Source organism: Genypterus blacodes, unplaced genomic scaffold, assembly GCF_046128005.1.
Source record: "Genypterus blacodes isolate CSIRO-AG114 ecotype Tasmania unplaced genomic scaffold, CSIRO-AGI_Gbla_v1 ptg000055l_1, whole genome shotgun sequence".
NCBI lineage: Eukaryota > Metazoa > Chordata > Actinopteri > Ophidiiformes > Ophidiidae > Genypterus > Genypterus blacodes.
This window is the reverse complement of record NW_027466867.1, coordinates 6,173,725-6,195,440: the sequence shown is the minus strand read 5'-3', so window position 1 is coordinate 6,195,440 and position 21,716 is coordinate 6,173,725. Positions and strand designations below refer to the sequence as shown.

Sequence of the window (21,716 nt, the reverse complement as noted above, 5' to 3'; positions counted from 1 at the left end):
GACATTTAATAACCATTGGTTCCCAAAGTGGTTATTAAATAACTAGTTCTTGACCACACACATCAAACATCCACAATAGGAGGGTTAAGCTGCGTCCTTATTTGACACGTCAAATAAGAATGAGTCAGTAAGACAAGGTTTAAATTCATATAATAATAAATATGTATTAAAGAATCAATATTTAGAATATTAATTTATTAATTATTTCTTATCCACACATCTTCAACATCATTCAAATCTGAATAGAGGGTCAATGAGATAAGATGACGTCATCATAATACAAAGGCAATACTTACATTTACTGCAAAGACCACTACATTTAAAAATCGATCGTTGGAGGACAACTCTCCCATGTTCTCTGCTGCTCTCCTCACCACGTTGCCAAGCAGCTGGTGTGGATGATGGTTGATTGATAACTTCTGTGCCCAACACACACACACAAACCTAAATCTGAAGTATTCCCAGGGGTTTGGACTTCTTAGACTTGACTCGGAATCGAGTGATGAATTGACTCGAAGTAACTTCACACAGTGAATGTTAGTTCACAGTGCTTGATAAATGCAAACACAACGTCCAGAAATCTGTTGTTTCAACATTTAATACAACACACACGCACATATTACGCACACTGCTAGCCATATTAGCACCAAGCTACGTGAATATGTACATATCTGTACTTATAAGCACAACACCGACCTGATAACAGAGAATAAACGGGCCAAGAGCAATAACATAACGTTTCTCTCATTCGCCTGTTTTCCCGGCTGCTTTCTTGGTTTTAAATGGCGACAGCGCCCCTTACTGGCGAGTGCTGGCATATACTTTGAACCAACATGAACTCAATTCAATAAACAGACATCAAACATGTAGTGTAGTTTCAAATCACAAAATGCCAATATATTGTAAAGATTAAATCAATGTATGTGGAGTTTCTGGTGCGTTGTCTCCCTGGCATTATTGGAGGACACTCAGCTGGTTGAAGAGGTTCAGGTCATGTCATGGCTATGAACAATTACTTAACACAAACTCTGCAACAACTCTTACCTGGTTTATAGTTTGTGGCGCCAAATGTGTTGTTTTGTTCATTTTGTTCGAGGTTTGGTGTTTTTGCTCCCGTTTACCGGCCATGTGCAGCCTTCTCTTCTTCTACACTGACGTGCGGCATCTGACACATTACTGCCCTCTAGTGATTTTATTGCGTATAACAATTGATACTTAAAACGCCCTGATGTTACCCACATTAGATTAACAAAACTGGGGTCGCCCATACATCAACCACGATTAAAAAAGGTACACAAATGACGTCATTAAAAGCACCTGTATTCCAGAACAATGGTAAATAAGTGTGTACGTATTGATAAAAATGAACCATTATGTTGATGTTGACTTCTTAATGAAAAGTCTGATGAATAGTTTTTGATTTAAATTGGGCTTATTTTGATCTGCCAGAGAGGTTGATAACTCTCCTTAATCAACTGCTTATGCTTTTATATTTGTACCTTTTTGTGATCAAAGCCAATCACACAGAGATTTGTTTAGTTGTGAACCGCAAAGGATCCGCTGAAATAATTGTGACTGCATTTCTGTAGCAGCGAGGTCATGTCATGGAGGGAATAAAAGCTTAACCATTAACAAAACAGTTAAAAAAAATGAGGCAGTGAAATTTGGGTCAATCCAGTTTTGGGGCAGAAGCTGTCATGGCAAAAGTTCTGAGTAGTGGAGTCTGTTTTTGAGAAACACGGCTATTGACACTGTGTGTGTTGATACCAATGTGAAATCACATCATCACATCTCACCAACAGTGCTGCAGAAGTTTTTTTTTGTCACTTTGATTTCACCAGAATGTTCATGTTCTTTTCTGCAAAAACACAAACATGGATATTGATCATGTAGATTGCACAGTTGCCCTTATACGCAGAGAGTGACGCACACAGACTGTGATGGATTTACTAAGTGGAAGATCAAAGGGGGGGGGGGGGGGATCCCCAAAACAGGGCAAGCCCAGAATTCTAGATAATCCTGAAAAAGCAGGGCAAAAGTATTAATGATGACAAATGCTTTCCAGAACTTCAGGTCTAATGTAAACAGCACAAGGAATAAACAAGGAATCCATATTGTCATAAGATACAACAGGAAATACAGGGAGTATAAATACACTTTGAACACATGGAAGTTTCAACAAAAAATATTAATATATAAAACAAATAAAACAGGAAACATTACGACACGGGATCATGACCCAAACGCTGCGTGACGTATGGATCTGTGTCATCACTGCACTGAACAGGCTGAAGGCCACAGCTATGGCAGCGAGTAAATGATTACATATACAGTATATCTATCACACTGGCTGCTGTGCAAAAATGGTACCTTTATCTTATCTGATGAACTTATACAACAGCCACAGTGTGTGTGTGTGTGTGTGTGTGTGTGTGTGTGCTTGTGTAATTGGGGACAAAATCTGGATTTTAGTTTAATTTGACTGTAGTTGTGGATGATGTCTGTGTGTGCTTTAAAGCTCTATAATAACATATAGTAATTTAAATACATAACACAATTGTTTTTTTAATTAAATTAAATTTCATTCATTTATTTCATTTAGATTTATGCAATTGATTAAGTGTGATGTCTGGATGCAATCCAAAAATCATTTTGCCTTTGAAAACTAGAAATAATATAATGAAACTGATTGGGACAACAGGTATCCAATACATTTTGCACATTTTTTTATTAAAAAATAGTTCCAAAAATACGTTCGTAGGAGAAAATAACATTTAAAAATACAATAATATTCAGCTGAAATCAAAGTCATGAGCTATTACAAAGCAACTCCAAGCAAACGTTCTTTTTGCTCTGCCCTGTTTTCATCTTCATCACTTTGCTAAGTTCAGCATGTGGTGAATAAGTGCCACTGGTTCAACTGGATTGTGCTTTGTGTCACACAGTATTCACAGTTGTGAGTTCAGTGTCCAAATGAAAGGCGAGTCATGTATCATCTCTCAGGGGTTTTCCGATGAGTTGTTCATTTGTTTGAAGAAAAAAAAAAGCACCAGTAGAGTAAAAGTTCTGTAATGTGGAGGAGACCACTGCACGCTCCCGTTACTCACACACTCTTTTTGTTCTGTATGCTCAGAGCCCTGTTGACACAGTATGGGATGATGCTGACGGTGGCCAGGGGCACAGCGGCGCTCTTACAGAAGGACAGCAGGTAAAACAGGGCTGCAGTGTGAGTGGGGGGCTTGACCGAGTCAAAGAGGTGGAGCAGGAACAGAGAGCTGATGACGTACAGGGTTTTAACCACAGTGCTGCTGCTCTTCTTGGTCTCGGTGTAAAGGGGAGAATGCAGGCCCAGCCCCAGGCCAAACAGGGTGCCCATGTTACGCAAGAGGCTGGCGAAGGGGGTGCTGTCCAGGTGGACCCAATCCGCCCTCACGCACCATCTCTGGGCTTTCTCCAGGGTCCACAGCAGGTCCACGCCCACAACTTTAAGCAGAAGGTAGAAGCCGACAGCGAAGGAGGTCAGGAAGAGTGTAATGTACAAGTAATTCTTCATGCTGGCGCTGTAGATCCACTGGGTTCTGTTGAACGCCTCGGCCACGATCATGCCTGAAACAAACACATTGGAAGGCACGTTAAGGGTAAGTTACGTTACGTGGTCTATGGCAAACGGGACATCTAATCAGTCAAAGACACTTCCGCACTGACCTGTGATAACACCAGCGATGACCTGGTGGGGAAAGTGGGCGGCAATGAAGACCCTGGAGAAACACACACATACCTGGACTCCCCAGAACAGCGTCCACAGAACGGCCTTCATATACCTGCACATTCAAAGAGCCCAGACATGAGTTCAGCCTGTGACTTAAAGTGTGTAAGAGTGTGTAGATGCTCGGGGGTCAGAACAGGTCAGCACACCTTTAACAGCCATATAATACTTAGCACAGTTATTCTTGCTTAAAAATACAATTTCAGCTGTGTATACGTCAAAACAACTTATATCTAACTGCTTCTCCTCCCCCCTGTTCAAACAGAAGTGAATGATCAACCACAGCAGCATGGGACAGATAGGGTGTCTCAAGTGATAAGGCTCTGGGGAGACGAACATAGCAAACAACGCCAAAGCTGAAGAGGACAAGAAAACAAAACTTCAGGTCGATCACTTTGGTTCAGGTTTGTGACTTACCAGCCCTTCTTGGTGGATTTCTTGACTCCATGCTTCTTCTTGCTGTTCACGATGGCCAGAATGGAGGTGACCAGGGTGTAGTAGACCCCTGCAGCCCCCATAGCGTGGCCAGACGGGCTACCTGCAAGAACGACAAGCACGTAGGTAAGAGTATCAGAGGTCGGCTCGCTTCACAAACCGCATTGATTTTTCAAAACGCACAAAAGCTGCTGCGCGTGCACAGTGAGGCGTCTTACCTGGTCCGGTCTCACAGGTCATGGGGTACTGCTCAATGTGAGGGCGGGCGGTGTTTGCGTAGTATGGCGTCTCGTGCACCCACCAGTAAGGCCTCTCGCCGAACAGAATCCTTAAATATGACAATAACAATAACAACATGAATTATAATCTCACTAATTAAAGTCAAAGATGCTTGATTAATTGATGTGATGCCATAAATCCTTGCGGGATCTACCCCGTCTCACCATTTGAACACCAAGTTTAGCCAGTCTCCGATCACAGCCACCCAGATGAGCTTGATGCCCACCGATGGCCGCAGGTGAAACCACAGTGGGAAGAAGATGAAGAAGGTGTTCCTGAGGTCTGCAGCCCAGGACACCCAGAGGAAAAGGCCCTGAGCATCCTGGTAGTTGGTCTGCAGGTAGTGGGTGGCGCTCACCCCAAAATCCTGCGCGGCGTCCATGACATCGTAAAGCATCTTTCCAGCGCCCCAAAGGGAAAGGGGGGACCTCTACAGTTTAGTGCTGCGCCGCGGGAGACGCTCTACTGTATGTGACACTGTAGGTGGCCTTTATACCAGACAGCCACGCTGATCTTTGGACCTTGCACATTTGTAATAAAACAGTGAGCTGTAGGTGAGTGTGGGCAGTGTAGCGCTGTGGCTGACAGGGGAACACGCGAGCCAGTGAGAGAGATAAACAGATAGGAGAGAAACAAAACGTCAGCTGGTGTCTTTCTCAATGAATTTGGACGAGTTACAACATACAACTTCAGGGGGATCATCAGTACCAATGTTGGATTGTTGTCAACCAAATTATTACAGATCATCTAGTTCTTGATTGGCTCCTACACACACACAGAGGATCAGTTCACCAATAATCCATCATCAATTACACATTAGCGTTATTTTTCTTCTTATTTGTCAAACCGCTGAGAAATCCTTTAGGTTATGTAAGTTGTTTTCTTGATGATTTCTTGAAATGTCTCACTTGGCTCGCCACAATGTTGGAGCAATCTATATGTGACTTACGTAAGCTCATCAATGATTAAATGATTGGATACGACCCGAGCAGGAGCTGATAAAACACACAGGGGAGCAGGAAGGTCATAGGTCATGGTTACAGGTTACAAGTGACTCCTCTGTGGGAACAATAAGTCAGACAGGTGGACTTGTTTTGGGGCTCCGTGGGGCTCTGCAGCCGTCACGTGTGGGCCAATCTGCTCCAGTTTTTACTTGGGTGTATGTACACACAGTTCCTGTTTGTGTTCTACTTGTGAAAATAGGACAGTTGACACAGAACCCTTGCAGGCTTGAGTACGAACCAGACACACGGTCACCTTATCTCTCTCTCTCAACACTTGTGACCTAGGGAATTACAGGTTGATATTTGAATCAACCGCACAGGTTACACACTCTCAGAGGTCTCTGAAAGTGCTGGGAGTGCTTTTGGGATTTTAGAGCTTAGGGAACATTTAGGGAATTTATTATGCTGTCTATGATCATTACTCATCACTGTGGAATGAACTTTAAATGCAAACTGCAGTTCACAAAGACTAATGAGTACCGTTTGTTGCAGGAAGCCCGCCAGGTCAACGCCACCCCATTTTGCTATACAGGTGGATCTGTGGTTTCCTTCTTTACAGCGTCTGCAAAGGCCAGCAGGGTCCCTGTGCCCTCCTGGAACAGATAGCTGAACAAGCAAACGTGCAGCAGCCATCCAGGTCACACAAGGTGCTGCTCTGTTTGGTGACTACATGCAAGTGGTGCACGGGGTCAAAATACGTTGGCATTAAGTTAATTAACAGAACAATAAATGATATATATGTCAAATTCTGACATTGGGATGTGCAGTGATTTGTGGTCCACACAAGAAAAGCATTATACTTATATATCAAGGCTTCAGACAGATTTTTGGGGGAAATTAGGTTCCAAGAAGTGTTGATTCTGGACCCGTGAGATTTAGAGTCAAGGAATGCTTAAATTCCTTCACTTTTAGGGCTCGTCCCTTCATACTCTACTGCTTATTTTGAAACCACGTTGTCCCGGTGTTTTTCTCAGAATTCCTCACAATGATACTGATTAATTCTCTGTCAGGAACAACCATCAAATATTAACTCAAGCATGCTCACTCCACTCAGCAGCAGCGGTGTAGTAACGCTGTCTCTCAGCACAGCCATGAGCTTCCAAATAGTCATGGAGGGTCAAGGGGCAGAATGGCATGCAGATAACACGTGTGTCCCTTCAGGGTGTAAAGTCGCACATTGTTCAAAAGAACTTCAGTTGAACAGTGCATAGATCAGCAGAGTTGAGCAGCTTTTGCTATCGAAACGCATCAGACACAGACACAACTGTTTTATGGTATTCTATGCCATCTGGATTAGTAACCCTAAAGTAACCCTAAAGCAGTGGTTCTCAAAGTGGGAGGCACGACCCCTAGGGGGTTGCAGAGCTACTCGGGGGGGGGGGGGGGGGCGTGGGACAGGAAAAGGAGCGATATGAATAAGGACTGTTCCAAGAAAATGAATGAGGCGATACGTTTCGCTGCAGGAGAATGAGCGTCCAGAGCGCCCCCGTCAGACCGATCAGCAGTCCCGTATTGTTTTATATTGTCTCAGGGTCCTACCGTCCGTGACTTTCACCAGCACTGGGACGTTCCCGGCCGATGCCGACTCCAGAGTGTGTGTGTAGGGGGGGGGGTGTTACAGGGGGGAACGATATTAAACCCGGCACAGGTTTTGAGCGCGCGGGCGGCAGGAACGTCACGGATAACACGTTTTTGCTTTTAGATTATTTCCGGCCACCGGTGCCGCCGTCCGAAACCACCGTGTCAGGCACCATTAACGATATTAAACCAGGCACCGGTTTAAGAGAGGGGTTACAGGGGGCTCCTGACACACCGGTGGCCGGAAATAATCTAAAAGCAAAAATGTGTGGTCCGTGATTTTCACCGGCAAGTGTTTCTATCGCGCCATAAAAACTTATGATCTATAAAAGGGGGGTGCAAATAAAAAGTTTGAGAACCACTGCTTTATAGTATCTATTACACTTACTATATCAAAGGTAAATACACACCAAGACTGCCATCTAGAGTTCAGGGTAAACAGCTGTGCAGCTCTAGTCCAAGTCAGGAGATATTGGTTCACATATCCAAAGCAAAACTATAAAGATGCAGAAAAAAGGAAAATCAATATATCTATTATCAAAACACATTTTATTCAATAGCATCAATCCCTTTTAACACAAGAGACATTTTGGTGATTTGAGAATTTTCCGGGAATTGATAGGCGTCCGGACCTAGATATAGATTATTCATCATTGTTTCTATGAAAAACTTGAAACAGAGTAAGATTTCATGTTGCGTTGCTTCTAAAGGACAAACCTGCTGAAAGGGCACACCAATCCTAAAGAAAAGGTCAGGGGAAAATGACTCAAACCGATCTGAACTGAATGTACAAAAGACGCCATTTCGACAGGGACCCGAGAACAAAACGTTTAATCAAAATTAAAAAATACAGTTTCTTTTTTGTCTATGAACTCTCTCTATTTACTGAGAGAGCAGTTATGTCGTTCTAGGGTTTAAAACAAGGAAAATATTTTACATTTAAAACAAAAGAAAACCGATGGTGTGCATCGTATCCACCTATGGGTTTGTATGGAGCTGGATTTGATTGTATTGAAGTGGGTGAATGTCTAGCAGTACTCCTCTGAACTGGGTCCAGGCTAACTCGACAGCATGGCAGGAAAACGAGGAGACAGGGAGACGGGCGGGGCGTTGGGACGAGAGTCCTCCGGCGAGCATCAGTACAAGGCGTCAGTGTTACTGCTTCGAGGCCTCTTGATCTTCTCGATGTTCTTCAGGATCATGTCGTGTAACGTTACCTACGGGGGGGGGGGGGGGGGGGGAATTTAACGATTTGTCAGCGTGATCAAGCGGCAAACTGAGTCAAAATGTAGAAATGGGAAGTAAGACAAAGACATACGTATTGATTTCTGAGCTCAGAAACTATGATCTTCAGACTGATGTATTCCTTCTCGTCAATCTCAGTTACCGTGCGCCGGTAATCCTCCTAAAAGAAATGACAAATTATTTCACATATACAGTGCATCCGGAAAGTATTCACAGCGCTTCACTTTTTCCACATTTTGTTATGTTACAGCCTTATTCCAAAAGGGATTAGATTCATTTTTTTCCTCAAAAGTCTACACACCATGGTGCATCAACAAAGTATTGAGCAAAGGCTGTGAATACTTATGTTCATGCGATTTCTTAGTTTTTTATTTTTAATACATTTGCAAACAATTCTAAAAAACCTTTTTTCATGTCATCATAATGGGGTGTTGTGTGTAGACTTTTGAGGGAAAAAAATAATTTATTCCATTTTGGAATAAGGCTGTAACAAAACAAAACGTGGACTTAACTTTAAATAACTTAAGATTGTGTGTAGATGTATGACACCAAATGATTACCTCCCATTTCTCTGGATTTAGATTCTTAGATATTAACTTACCACATGAGGATATTTAGCTATTTTAGAAACCAGCTTCGCCCTTGTGATGTAGTATCTGGAAGCAGAGAGAGATGGAATGTTCACCAGGACTGATTTACTGAGTAACTTGGCTGGCTGATGGCCAACTTAAACTGGAGCAATCTTGTACATTTCCAAGAAGCAGAAAAATGGATGAAATAGAAACCTTGATATCTGATCGAGGTAAGACGCCGCCTCCCCTTCAACTGTTCTGAGTTCAGCTACCGTCTCCTCCTGGATGGACACGCCAAAGTTGTTTCCGTCCTCTATCCTGGGGATCAAAAGCTGCACCCACATTTTTACCTGCAGAAAGGAAACAAAAGCTGCTAATGAAAAAGGAAGACAACACATATATTAAATATATTTTTTAATTATCTCCTCAAAAACAACCACTAAATAATTTTAACTGGCATACTTAACCTGTTTGACTGGTATTGTCACATTTAATGAAGGACTCTTCGAGATGTTTTGTTTAAATCAACAAATGGATTATGAGTGCCCCCTAGTGGAATTCCGGGGGAGTGCAGCTGGATTTTAAGTATTGCACAAAACCATGCATGATCATTTTGATATTAACTTCAGTATCCAGTTTGGGCTGATTATGTCGTTGTGTGACCGGTGTCATGGTGACATTACTTACTGTGTTACATTTCTCTATGAGTGTCCGGATCTCTGGTTTGACCTTTTCAATGAGATCGACAAGGTTTCCATTGCTCCTCATCATCCCTCCCGGCATGACGAAGACCTTCGTGCCTGTCACTGGGTGAAAAGTAAAGGATTCATTTTTAAACAACTACCAAAAATTACCTGGCAACATATGGAGTCCTGTTCTAAACAGCATTCTTGTCCGTGGGCTTTACCTGAATATTTTAACCTTCATATATATTAACATTATGTGTTTCTGCGAGGTGCCCAGACCAAACGACAGAAGAAACAATGAATGTTTTAATGCATTTTTCTTTGTAGAGCCCAAGCAAAAACGACAGGAAAATAGAAACAAAACTAAAATGGCATTTGGGGACTCCCATAATAAGAGATTGAAGCCATAGACGTCTCTAATGTCACAGGTACCAAGAGAGTCCGTGGCGTCAGATCTCCATCTCGATCCCCTCACAGTACTGAGCCCCCCCTTCCCGTGCATACGTGGTTTCCGGGCGGCTGGTTTGTCTCCGCACCGCGCTCGGACGTCATTGAAGTCTAAGTAAGAATGATGCCCCGGAAGACACGCCCTCTTTCAGAGGCCCGTCAGCTGGTTTCTAAGTATGCAAACGTCTTAATAAAAAGGCTTTACAGCAGCAACAAGAGCAGGAAGAGACAAATCCAACACACAACGCTTTTATTATAGTGAAACAAAACTCAATAACTGAATTTATGTAAATGAAATGAAAAGCACCCAATGCAAACGCTGGAACCATAAGCCAAGTGTTTGGGCAAGTTTGCAGGAATGGTGCACATTGCAACTCCAGACAAAACAAACAAACCACTCGCCTTATAGCAGCAGTATAGTTATAGTAGTAGTAATAGTAATATGAGTAGTAGTATGAGTAATCCCCCCATCCCCACAGGAACGACAGCAACCAAGACCTTTAAAAAAAGCTGGGGAAAGCCCTGTGACACATAAAACAAACATTTAAATTTCTAGGTACACAAAGCAAAGACTTGGTAGCCATTTCTAACTGGGCCGACCTGTTTCTCGTCTGCCACTCACCACCTCATTTGACCTAGTATACACTCACACTGATGGACCCTCCCCTGAATTCCCAACCTTCTAAGTCGGAGAAGAAGGCCTCTCGCTTTGAATCATTTCCACACATTTCAGGAGTCTCTCTAGTGAGTTAACATTTGACTCTTACTCACCCTTATCCTCTCCACCTCCGTCCTCAAGCTTTCTCTTTTTGGCATTTTGCTGTGAAGCAGACGACAACGGGTTAGACTAGATTCAATATTTTGCACCGCATCGACGGAAAAAACCACAAGGATCTAATGATCAAAGCCTCACTGCGTCCAGTCCATCGTGTAGGTTTGAGAGCAAGATGGGGTCCGGCACCGTCAGGTTGATCTCCGAGTGGATCTCCTTCAGTTCAGTGATGTTCAAGATGGGCTCCTGAAATGCAAAACTCATTCTCTACAGATCTGCAGCAAGAGTGCACATTCAAGGTAACTGAATTGATACGCCACTGACCTTTAGGAAGTGATCGAGTTCCAATAACTTCTTTGGGAAAAAACTCGCAACTAAGTGCTCTGCCTGGGGACAAACACACAAACATTGAGTTGAGGACTGAAACCTAGGCAGACTTGAATTCTCTGCTTCCTTTACAGAGTTATGAATCCATGTGTATGATACTCACTTCTGCGGTGATACGTTCCCTGAAAGCATCAACCTGCAACACAATCAAAGCATCAGAAAGGCCGGCAGCAGCTGTGGACTATACTATGTTCCATTTAAGGTGGATTTGATAATTTAAAACATCTCAGTTTGCGTCCCTGTGAATTTCTTATCGTGTCCTATTGTATTAACTATCTTAACACATATCATTTTGATGTATTGATCTTAGGCATCAGGGGTAAAGACATACTGATGGTTTGTTTACATGATTAAGGACAATAAACAGTAGTCACAGGGGAAATCATGTCTTTCTGCTTACGTAATTTTCATTTAACATATATATACGGAACACCACCACACATTAATATTAACCAGGCATATAATTTGTACATAAGCCCGCTGCGTTAATGGTCTTGACAGTTTAGGGAAAACTTTAATGAATCATATACTTTATCTATTTTATTTTTTTATTAAAAATATTAAGTGCTACAGTAAATGAAAAAATGTTTAACCAATAGAACACTGCTGTCATTTCAAGCAGCCGGCGACAAACTAGTTCATCTGAAACGCCGGTTCAGTGACAGAAGCGTTCAGGGTTGCTACCTTGCTAGCGAAGGCCTTGACGTGCATGCGGTGTGTGCAAAAAGCTGTCACAAGTGTTTGTAAGATGCATTTCGACGTTCTTATATTAGATTCTTATCTGACGTCAGCGCGTCGGCACATTTAGAGTGTTGAAAGGGCCGAAAGATGGACTTCGACAGGCGGGAAACAAGGTGCTTAGCCACCGTTAGCTTCGTTTAGCCCGGCCCTCACAGCATGCTACAAAATGCGGCTAACATCCTAAACAATGTCGTTATAACCTCAACCGGCTTCCCAAAAGTAAATCCTTACCTTGGTTTTAATTTCATTGTCCACTTTGAGGAGTGAAGACATTTTATGTGTTCAAACAGGCCAAGAACGATTTGTTCCAACAGCATTAATTTCACTGGTTAAAACGTGTGGCTTTCCAGTTCTGTCAGCCACACTTGTGAGCTTAGTGATGACGATTCTAAAGTGCGACAACGTCAACAGGCTTCGAGTGCGCATGCGCGAAACGTCACTGTATTTTTCTCGACGCAAGTGACGATGTAAACAAGAAAAGACAGTCGAGGGCAAAAGAGGGATCAAACAGTCCAGTGTCGCCGTCGTTCACCCCCCCCAAAAGGCTGACATGGGGCTCCCTGTCACCATTAAAGTGAATTTCAGGGGTAATGTGAAGAGATTCCTGGCGCAGGATCTGGATAAACTGGAATGGGAATCGGTGGAAGCCTGGGTAAGGTGCTAGCTGAGCGAGTTTGCCAAGCGCTGGCGCAGTTTGGTGAAAACAGGCCCGGTCATGGCCTACACATGTACAAACAAAAATAAATGGAAAACTACACGCCACCGGAAGGATCGTTCACATTGTTGCGTCATAGCGGAGTGATTGTGCGGTATTCCGTGTTAGCTTGTCTTAAAACCGCGTTTACAGACGATTAGATCTTAGTTTGATGCGCTGTTGTTTCGCAATCTGGTAAATAACACGTGTGATCAGAAGTTATGATTTTCTAAAGATGACGTTTCTGAGTCCGTACCTTTCCATGTGTATTTCAGATTAAAGCATCATTCGGGATTAACCATTTTCAAGTGAAATACTTTGATGAGGACAACGAAGAGGTGAGGGGGGTGCGTGTGTGTATACAAATGTGTCCTAAAATAGAACAATTGTGATTATTTCTCAACTGACCTTAAATCCTTTGACTTAAATCTGCTTTCTTTGATGTCTTTCTTCAGATTTGCATAAACAGTCAAGGTGAGAAACACAATAACATGAGATACACACAGATGATCAACATTTGAATATGATTACCAGTTTATCATGTAAACATTGTACTGTTTTTATTTCAGAGGAATATGAAGAAGCCATTAAGGTACTGAGACACTTATGTGTATGTATACCTGCCAATATTATTCGAACTTAATCTGAAATGTCTTATTTAACTCATTGACTCAATGGTAGTTGTCAAACATGGATTTAGAAAGTTTTGTGTTGTAATTCTAATGGCAGTAGAATGTAATATTGTAGCCATTTTCTTGTGGAAACACAAACAAAAATATATCCAACATACTAAGATTGAAGTCTAAACCGACCAGAACTTAAAGGACAGTTGGGCCTGTACGATGTTCCTTTGTCGATCTCTTATGTCATGTGTTAATCATCTGTATTGTCTGTAGAGTGCAGAGAAGCAGGGGAACCAGTTGCACATGAATGTTTACAAGATGAAGGGGCAGGCCTGTGGAGGCCCGCTGAAGACAGAGGTGAAGGAGCTGAAAGGTGACCTCCGCCCTGCTCCTCCTTACCCCTCCAGGGTCAAGACGGTGGATAAAGGCACACAGGTCACACCAGAGAGAGAAGTGGTAAGGGTTATTACGATAGTTATTGCATCACGTATACACTGTTCTCTTCTTCTTTGGTGTATAAACTGATTGTATACTAGTCAGGACGTTGGCGAGTCTTGTTGTAGCAATAATTTGGGTGATTTTGTTTTATTCAGGTCACTATAAAAGACACTAAGGGCAACAAACCAGAAGATGAGCCCCCTCCTGTGTGGTTCAGATCATACATGGAGAAAGTAAGGTTTTATTATCTTTTCTAACTTTGATGTAATGCAGTAATATCAACTTTTCCAGTATATATTTGCTGCATAACTAACTAACTTTGTTTCTAGTTTAAGGATGAGGTGGTGAAGGAGGTTGTGGAAAGGATGTGCACTGACTTCTCTGGCCAGTGTTGTACCCACAAAACATCTGACGGACCTGATGGGGCCAGTGGGGCTACTCTGGATCCTGGGGCTAGTGCTGGTTCCATGGCGCCCAGAGCAGGCCCCTCCACCTCAAACGAGTCACTTGGCTACACCCCAAATTGCAGTAGTTGCAACAAACTCACCTCCGAAGGGGCGTACAAATGCAGGTACGGCTCATTCGCCCAATCCAACACATGTATATGACTCCGTTTCTGGTCTTTAAGCAGTTTCACTGGTATCCATATGCATTAAAATGTTCCATGTCTGCCCCGTTTCCCTGCCAGCGTATGTCCATCCTGCATCCTGTGTGAGATGTGCAGACATAGCCATGACCCCAGCCACAACCTCGTGAGAACCAAGACACCTCTCTCCATCCCTGAGCATGGGACATCTGGAGAATCAAGGTAACTAGCTTTCTTTTAGTTTCTGTTAAAACTGGGTCTTTCACGTTAATGTAGATAACAAAAAAACAAAACAAAATCATTGATAAGAGAGCAGGATTGTGAAGAAAATCCATATTTTAGCAGGTAGTTTTCTGCAATTTCTGAATCATGCGTGTGAATGTGTTTTTGACAACTTTTGATAGTCAACAAATAGGTCTTCCCGATAACATTTCAAACCAGGTTCCCAAGGCGAGGAGACAGGACAGTGCGCAAGGCTGAGCGACAGCGCCTCAAAGCTGAAAGGAGGCAGCTTAGAGCCGAAGTGAAGGAAATCAAGAAGAAACTGAGACTGGAGAAGAGGGGGCTGCAGTGGAGCGGGCCCTCTACCTCAGGCAGAGCCAACCTGACAAACATGGCCTCTGCCTCCACCCAGGTCCCAGCCCCGCCCCCAGCTGCTGCTTCAGAAATGGCCTCAGGTCCAGCCCCAGCCCAAGGTCCCATCCCTGCCCCGGTCCCTGATCCCCAGACCTCCAGTCCAGAGTAAGCGCCACCTCGGAAGGGCGTCCGACAGTGCTGGGTATTTCGAAAACCCAGCATGGATGCAAAAAAGTCTTTTTTTCAAGAAAACAAAATCAAAATATGCCATCTTTGTTATCTAGTCTGTATGAGTGTATCGCTGGCTGCTCTGGGGTGGTGGAAAATGTTGGAACTACCTCACAGTGTGAAAACTGCTGCTGCTTCATAGATTTTCTAAGAAAATTTGCTTTTGAGCTGCAAAAAAAATCTGGGGTCCTGCTTTTTTGATTCGTAGAGAACAAAAGAGATGGGTCTTATAAGAAACCAGGGCTATTTTCAACAATGCTCTGTACACTTGAAACTAGGGGTCCCGGGGTCTCGCACACCTCCTTGGTGCCAACTATGGCCGCCTTGTTTCTGGATGAAAATCTCCCTGACGGCACCTGTCTGGAGCCCGGCACCAAGTTCATCAAATACTGGAAGATGAGGAATTCGGGCACAATCAGCTGGACCTCAGAGACTAAGGTACCCCCACCATGCATCAAGAGGACAAACTCCACTTTCTCTTTGCCCCTTCGCTTCACTTCCACTCGAGTCTTCTCAGCTTGTTGCCTCCTTATCTAAGTCAAGTACATCGACTAACACCAGCTAAAGTTTCTTACCCAATCTAATTCTAACTTTTTGTCTGAGCTCTTTCTTTGACTTCAGTTGAATTAGTGTTGTGGTTTCAGTTTTTAAGTCTGTGTCACTGTTTGTGTGCGTGTGCGTGTGTGTGGGTGTGTGCGTACGTGCGTGCTTGCGTGTCTCCCCCCTCCTCCCACTGTGCATGTGTATTTTTTTTCTGTCGTGTGATTTTTGGTTGCATGCACTTGTCCGTGTCCTTTTTTCGCATGTGTATTCCTATTTTGTGTATGTGTGTGCGTGCCCCCAGCTAGTGTTCATGTGGGGCAACCTCGGCCTGGCGTCAGAGGAGAGGAGGGAGGTGCCAGTCCCCTTGCTGCTGCCCGGACAAGTGGGCGTGGTCAGTGTGGCTTTTGTCGCTCCTGTGATGGAGGGGACGTATACCTCCCACTGGCGGCTGGCGCACTGCGGGTGCCAGTTTGGCCCACGTGTCTGGTGCAGCATCGTGGTTGACCCTGGCAACAGCCGCGACGCACTCGGTCATCAGACCAAACGACTGGCAAGTCTCCTACCTCAACACACCTGTACAGCTCCAGCCAGAATTCAACATACACATAGCAGATGTATCGCCATTCCATTATTCAGGTTATCACACATGTAGCTTCATAGGAGGAAATTAGTTTTGACCGATACTTTATCAAACATTTATTAAGAATTGGCCACAGAAGTCCTGTTTTGGCAAAGATCCCACATGTCACTTCTATTTGCTTTTCCCGAAAGTGGGTTAACCTCATTCCAATTATTAGTAGCTAAATCTTAACACATGCACATTTGCCTCGATAGTGTTAGGATTCTGTCCGTGTAATCCAAACGTGTTCCTCCATCCTGCCATCTTTGAATGGTGCCAATTGTCTGTGTGCTTCAGAAGGAGGAGGCCAAGCCAGGGGAACCAGAGAAGGAGTTAAAGTCCAAGGATAGTGGGGTTGTCCTGTCTGTAGACCTGAACCACAGAGACTACTACTTCCCCTCAGTCGACCTGCTTACCCCACAGGTGCACACTCAACCTGCTACTCGCTTCTAGATCACATGACCAAACAAAGGCGTGAACATACCGTCCCATTAGTCTGTCATATTCATATTCACATGCCTCTTTGGGTGTGTTCTGTTTTCCGTAGGATCTGCTGTCATTTGAGTTGCTGGATATAAATATTGTGCAAGAGTTGGAGAAGGTTCCTAACAACACTCCTGTCGGTAAGAATCACGTCAACACGGAAGAATCTGATTTGTTATTCGGGTGCGGGGGTCTATGAAAAGGAGCAAATTTGAGTTTGTTTGTTTCTAGATTTGACACCCTGCATCTCCCCCCTGCCCCATGATCCATCGGTGCCGGAGAAAGCCAGCACTGCACAAGCGAATGAAGACACGGAGGTCACAGGGGTCAGGAAGCTTTTCGGTAAGATTACCGGAAGGCTTCCTGTGTGAAATTGTAGACAGCGTGACAAAATCTCTGTCAGCTGAAACAAAAAGGGGATGTAGTTCACTGGGGGCTTTTCTTTAAATGGAGATGTTGAGGCGCCGCTTCCTTTCAGCGGTTTCAAGTTTGTTGTGGTGTCTGGTGCAGGAGTGAAACCGAGGCAGCAGAGGGAGCTGTTGGAGCTGGTGATGCAGGAGGAGGAGAGGGAGGAGGAGATCAGCGGAGCTCAGTTTCTCTGCGAGACCATCATCCGCTCCCTCACTCTGGAGGAGGCCCCAGACCACAGGCCCCCCCGCCGGGCCCAACACAACACTCACAAGCCACAGGGTGGGTGGAGACATTGTCCTCCCTAAGTTAGTCATGAATAGCAAAGGACGCGTGAAAATGGTATGAGGGTGTGTGTGTTTGTGTGTATGCGGGTGTCTTACTCTTCTCTGTATTTCCAGTTGTTTCCAGGGGCCTCAACTTTGCTTTTGCTGAAAAGACACAGAAGGCCCCAGGGGCAAATGTGGAGATCCGAGTTGAGACTTCAGCCCCGCCTGCAGTCACAGGCCTCACCCAGGAAGACGAGGCGAGACAAGGTTCGAGTCCCTATTGTCCTGGTCCCACAGTCCTCTTCATCCTGTTTAATATACATTTAACATGTTTAATTTGTAGTATACAACATGTTTCAATGATGATTTTGGTGTTTCTTCACAAAGATCTTCTGCTGCGCTCAGCGAATGAAAACCTCTGTCTTGATACACAACACACAGTTGAGGAGGAAGATGCGGCTGTCTTGGCTGACAGTGAAACTATTCTGAAGGACACGCAAGAGGAGAAAGAGGAGGGTGGGAACAAAGGGGAAGATTGGGATGAGGTGAGCGTCACACCTTCCTCTTTTCCAGACTGATTGTTGGATGGAAGAAGATGCAGAACCATATCTGTTTACATGTTTATGTCCACAGCCCAAGTCGGACTGTCCTCTCACCAGCTTTGTCTCCTGCGTCTTCTCAGGTTAGCAGCCAGACGTCCACTGTCTCCTCCTGTGATGATTACATCATCGTCCTCCCTGACTGCTTTGACACCACCCGGCCTCTGGGGGAGTCCATGTACAGCTCCGCCATGTCACAGCCGGATACCAACGGCGCCGCCGTGACCTCGCCGTGTCAAGTCATACAGGAAGGGAAAGAGAACGAGGCCATCTCCAGTCTGGACAGGGCCATTCTACTGAGGGAGGGGCAGGAGGGGACGGAGGTGACAGAGGCGGAAGCCAGGGAGGCGGATGCTGGAGAAGTGGTTGCCGGGGAGGCGGATGCTGGAGAAGTGGTTGCCCGGGAGGCGGTTACTGGGGAGGCAGTTGAGGGGGATGCAGTTGCCGAGGAGGTGGTCGCCAGGGAGGCGGTTGCCAGGGAGGATTTCTCTGCGAACACTTGGCCTCCGCCTGCGTCTCCCACCCACAGCAGCGTGAACCAGATGCTGTGTGCTTCCCAAACCCTGGACGCTGTGACCCTCACCCCTGAAGTGGTGCCGCCACCGGTTCTCCCTGACCCCCTGCTGCCCCCACCAGCTCTCTACTCACCAAGGTTTGTTGGGGTCCAGTGCTGAATCACCTGCAGTTCAGTTATGTTTTATCGTTAATTTCAACCAGATCGTTTGCATGATTTACTGTCCACTTTTAACTGATGAATAATTTGTGTTTTGTGATTGAGCTTTATTATTTTATTTTCAGGTCTGAGGCACTGTACCTGGCTGAGGACCCCAGTCCTCCTGTCTGTGAACAATGTGAGCCACACCAACCAAGAGTCCACCTAAATAGTGAGTCAGACATCAAACGTACAGACATCTTTGCACTGTGCAGAGGATCACATGCTCCTGAAACTGTAAATACCACTTGACATACGTGACACACTCAGTATCCGTGTTCACTCTGACGCAGCATAGCACACACACACACACACACACACACACACACACACACACACACACACACACACACACACACACACACACACACACACACGTGACAGCAGTTCTGTAGCCAAGAATGTCTGCACACTGCGGAAGAAGCGATGGCACAATGTGAGTGGTTTTGTTAGTTACAGAAGAAGGAGTGTACACTGCGTGCCAATGCTGACATGCATGACACAACTAGTACACGTCTCTGACTTTAAAACTGGGTTATTCAACTTCTGTGTCACATGACAACCTCATACGGAAAGCTGACCTAAATTAACTGTACTTAGGAGTATTTACTGGCGTTGCCGAGGCCAAAGAGCAAACACGTTTCATCTCTTTGCAGGGGGGAAAACAAATTTAGTCGATCTGAATTTGTTGTTTCAGCAGAAAGAAACCTTGTTCCTCTATTATGCTTTTTTTCTTCCCTTGTCTTCTGTGCAGTATCATCTGGTCTGTCCAGATCAGCAGGCTCAGCTTCTAGTGCCTTTGAGACATACAACCCCAGACCCAGCAACGCTCTGCAGCCAAGGTACAACAGAGCCAAAAGCACTGACAAAGCGATGCAATCTGTTGTCTGGTGGCATTTCCACATGACCTTTCCTTGTTTAACACCCCCGTCTTTGCACTAGGGGCCAAGGAGGTATCACAGAAGGACTTGTCAAAGGGGCGCTCTCTGTGGCAGCATCTGCCTATAAGGCCCTCTTCACTGGACCCAACTGTTCAGTACAGGTACATCACGCTTGAAAGTTCTTTGTCTTGCAAGTTAGACGGGTGAAAGCCAATAACAAAGTCTGATCCTTTCCCTACTGCAAAGCATTCCTTACGTTTTGCATTCCTTTCCCCCAGAGAGGCATCGACCCGGCCACCAGGCAGGACCCCTCCATGATGGCGATGCTGTTAGAGATGGGCTTCAGAGACCACCGGCTCAACCAGCGGCTCCTGAGGAAGCACGGCTACAGCCTGCTGCACACCGTCAACGAGCTGGTGCAAATGGCGGAGGAGCGTCAGAACGAAACTGTCGCTCAGCACTGACTGAAGGAAGGAAAAGCACTGATTGTAATGTTCTGAACACACGTAAGAAGAGTGTTTAGATCAAGCCCCCGCGTCGTCTGTGTGTGGGTTTGTTTTGAGTAATACAAAGAGGGGAAAGTGAGCTTATTTATGATTTTATGCTGTCGTTTTCAGCGGGCGGATGGGTTGATTTGGACATATTGAAGTTTGTTCGATTGAGAAAAGTGTCACAAAGTCGGAACATGAAAGAGGAGCAATATTTTTACAGGATGAGGTGAGAAAGGAGCGTTGGTGTACGACTCATCCTCCTGTCTTTGCCTTTAATTCTACTTCAGAAATCCGTAAAAAAAAAAAAGAAAAAAAAATGCAGTGTACACTTGTAGATTTGAATGATCTCCATCAGTCTAGTGAAGATAGTAAATGAACCTTTGCCACGCCTTCTCTCCCCGGTCCGTAGAGCTTTACAGACCGGATGATGTGCCGTGCGTTTGACAGCACAGCTGCGTGTATCTCACTTCTTCATCCTAGTGTCTGTATGAGTATCGTGACTTCCCCTTCTGGCTCTGAGAAACTCTTCTCTTATGACGGGGCTTAGCTAGACGCTTCTCTCAAATAGAACAGCAAAGATGCTAATTGTTAAATGTCCTAAAAGATAAGATAAAGATCAGTGTCTTAAATAGAAAGCTCTATTTTAAGATCCGGTTGTACAGTTGGGAGCCACCGACATATTACAGATTTTAATTTTCCTTGATTATTGTAGTGAAATCTGCCTAAACAATGCAATCTCTTTCTTTATCAGAGTACTGTTACTTTAGATGTTGACATGTGGAATGTATACAAAAACTGTCCAAGTGGATCACTGTCGAGACACAGATGTTTTCTACCGCTTTATTAGAAGACACCTGCATGACTGGGTAGAGGCTTAGTGGGGAGCGTTGTGGTCGTGGTCTTAGCAGCGTCCCAGTGGAAAGTGTCCGCTTTTTGCACCATCATCATCTGCACCCACCCATCCCCCTCCCCCCTCCCCCCGGCCCCCGCCTCCAGTTCCCTACTTTCTCATCCAGCCGCTAACCAAAACCTTGAAACAGTCTTATCCAAACCAAGATGTCTCTAAACACATTCCTTGACTTAATGGAACCAAGTATATTTTATTGTTTTTATTTTTGTTTGTCAGATGATTGAGTGGTTTGCCGATTGACATATATATATAGATATATAATATATGGTGATTTTACATTATTTGTGCAGATTTAAGTTAAAGTACACTACTGTTATCTCCATGTTTGTGTGGGTTTGTTTACTTTTAAGTGTAGCAGAGGGTTTTGGGGAACCATGTGGTTACGTTGACTGCTACTTTTCCACGTTTCAAGAATCACAATAGAGAGAAATGCTGAATATATCTACTATGCTTGTCCAATTCTACCACAGAGCGTACACAATAAATAACCCTGCTACTGTCAATCTGCCAATAAACTATTTGCACAGGTCTTTGTCTCCATATGTTACTGAATAATGTTAATATAGGCTCTAAACTGTTATGTAAAGCTCATATAAGGTACATACAGTAAGCACTCATTTAGCTAAAATGCCGCATTAACGTACAAAGGTCACATAAACTTTTATTATACCATATAATGAGCGCGGTGCGTTTATGGCCTCAAAATTAAAGTTGGAAGTTTATGTATCCGCGTTTTTGCAGTTT

General features: G+C 44.4%; 3 protein-coding genes across 5 annotated transcripts; 1 reads left to right on the top strand and 2 right to left on the bottom strand.

Moving 5' to 3' along the window:
- Window positions 1-2,704: 2,704 nt before the first annotated feature.
- g6pc1a.2 (glucose-6-phosphatase catalytic subunit 1a, tandem duplicate 2) lies at window positions 2,705-4,959 on the bottom strand. Its single transcript, XM_076152022.1, has 5 exons — window positions 4,645-4,959; window positions 4,420-4,529; window positions 4,184-4,304; window positions 3,706-3,821; window positions 2,705-3,606 (listed from the first exon to the last, which is right to left on the bottom strand). The coding sequence occupies exons 1-5, from the start codon at window positions 4,875-4,877 to the stop codon at window positions 3,104-3,106; spliced, it is 1,083 nt and encodes a 360-aa protein (XP_076008137.1). The 5' UTR covers window positions 4,878-4,959; the 3' UTR covers window positions 2,705-3,103.
- A 2,633-nt stretch (window positions 4,960-7,592) lies between these two features.
- psme3 (proteasome activator subunit 3) lies at window positions 7,593-12,295 on the bottom strand. Its single transcript, XM_076151586.1, has 10 exons — window positions 12,144-12,295; window positions 11,275-11,307; window positions 11,109-11,171; window positions 10,926-11,030; window positions 10,784-10,832; window positions 9,567-9,685; window positions 9,093-9,229; window positions 8,909-8,963; window positions 8,381-8,467; window positions 7,593-8,279 (listed from the first exon to the last, which is right to left on the bottom strand). The coding sequence occupies exons 1-10, from the start codon at window positions 12,183-12,185 to the stop codon at window positions 8,199-8,201; spliced, it is 771 nt and encodes a 256-aa protein (XP_076007701.1). The 5' UTR covers window positions 12,186-12,295; the 3' UTR covers window positions 7,593-8,198.
- A 60-nt stretch (window positions 12,296-12,355) lies between these two features.
- Window positions 12,356-21,501, top strand: nbr1a (NBR1 autophagy cargo receptor a). 3 transcript variants are annotated; one of them, XM_076151584.1, is made up of 22 exons: window positions 12,356-12,564; window positions 12,882-12,944; window positions 13,062-13,080; window positions 13,176-13,198; window positions 13,503-13,685; window positions 13,823-13,900; window positions 13,997-14,238; window positions 14,356-14,475; window positions 14,695-14,994; window positions 15,336-15,495; window positions 15,902-16,150; window positions 16,517-16,642; window positions 16,767-16,842; window positions 16,934-17,044; window positions 17,213-17,392; window positions 17,512-17,646; window positions 17,767-17,924; window positions 18,062-18,630; window positions 18,777-18,862; window positions 19,445-19,532; window positions 19,633-19,732; window positions 19,850-21,501. In XM_076151584.1, exons 1-22 carry the CDS (start codon window positions 12,463-12,465, stop codon window positions 20,033-20,035), a joined length of 3,354 nt encoding a protein of 1,117 aa, XP_076007699.1. In that variant the 5' UTR covers window positions 12,356-12,462; the 3' UTR covers window positions 20,036-21,501. The 3 variants fall into 3 exon arrangements, with proteins under 3 accessions (XP_076007699.1, XP_076007700.1, XP_076007698.1); XM_076151585.1 differs by having other exon boundaries at window positions 12,882-12,953; window positions 17,821-17,924; XM_076151583.1 differs by having other exon boundaries at window positions 12,882-12,953.
- The last annotated feature ends 215 nt before the right edge of the window (window positions 21,502-21,716 follow it).

Coding starts and splice junctions, on each gene's coding strand:
- psme3 (XM_076151586.1), bottom strand. CDS start 12,185: ATGTCTTCACTCCTCAAAGTGGACAATGAAATTAAAACCAAG. Junction 11,031..11,108: donor AACTCGATCACTTCCTAAAG/GTCAGTGGCGTA, acceptor TTTGCATTTCAG/GAGCCCATCTTGAACATCAC. Junction 9,230..9,566: donor TCATAGAGAAATGTAACACA/GTAAGTAATGTC, acceptor TCCTTTCTGCAG/GTAAAAATGTGGGTGCAGCT.
- nbr1a (XM_076151583.1), top strand. CDS start 12,463: ATGGGGCTCCCTGTCACCATTAAAGTGAATTTCAGGGGTAATGTGAAG. Junction 14,476..14,694: donor GGGACATCTGGAGAATCAAG/GTAACTAGCTTT, acceptor ATTTCAAACCAG/GTTCCCAAGGCGAGGAGACA. Junction 19,533..19,632: donor AGCAACGCTCTGCAGCCAAG/GTACAACAGAGC, acceptor TCTTTGCACTAG/GGGCCAAGGAGGTATCACAG.
- g6pc1a.2 (XM_076152022.1), bottom strand. CDS start 4,877: ATGCTTTACGATGTCATGGACGCCGCGCAGGATTTTGGGGTGAGCGCC. Junction 4,530..4,644: donor CTAAACTTGGTGTTCAAATG/GTGAGACGGGGT, acceptor GTCATATTTAAG/GATTCTGTTCGGCGAGAGGC. Junction 3,822..4,183: donor AAATCCACCAAGAAGGGCTG/GTAAGTCACAAA, acceptor TTGAATGTGCAG/GTATATGAAGGCCGTTCTGT.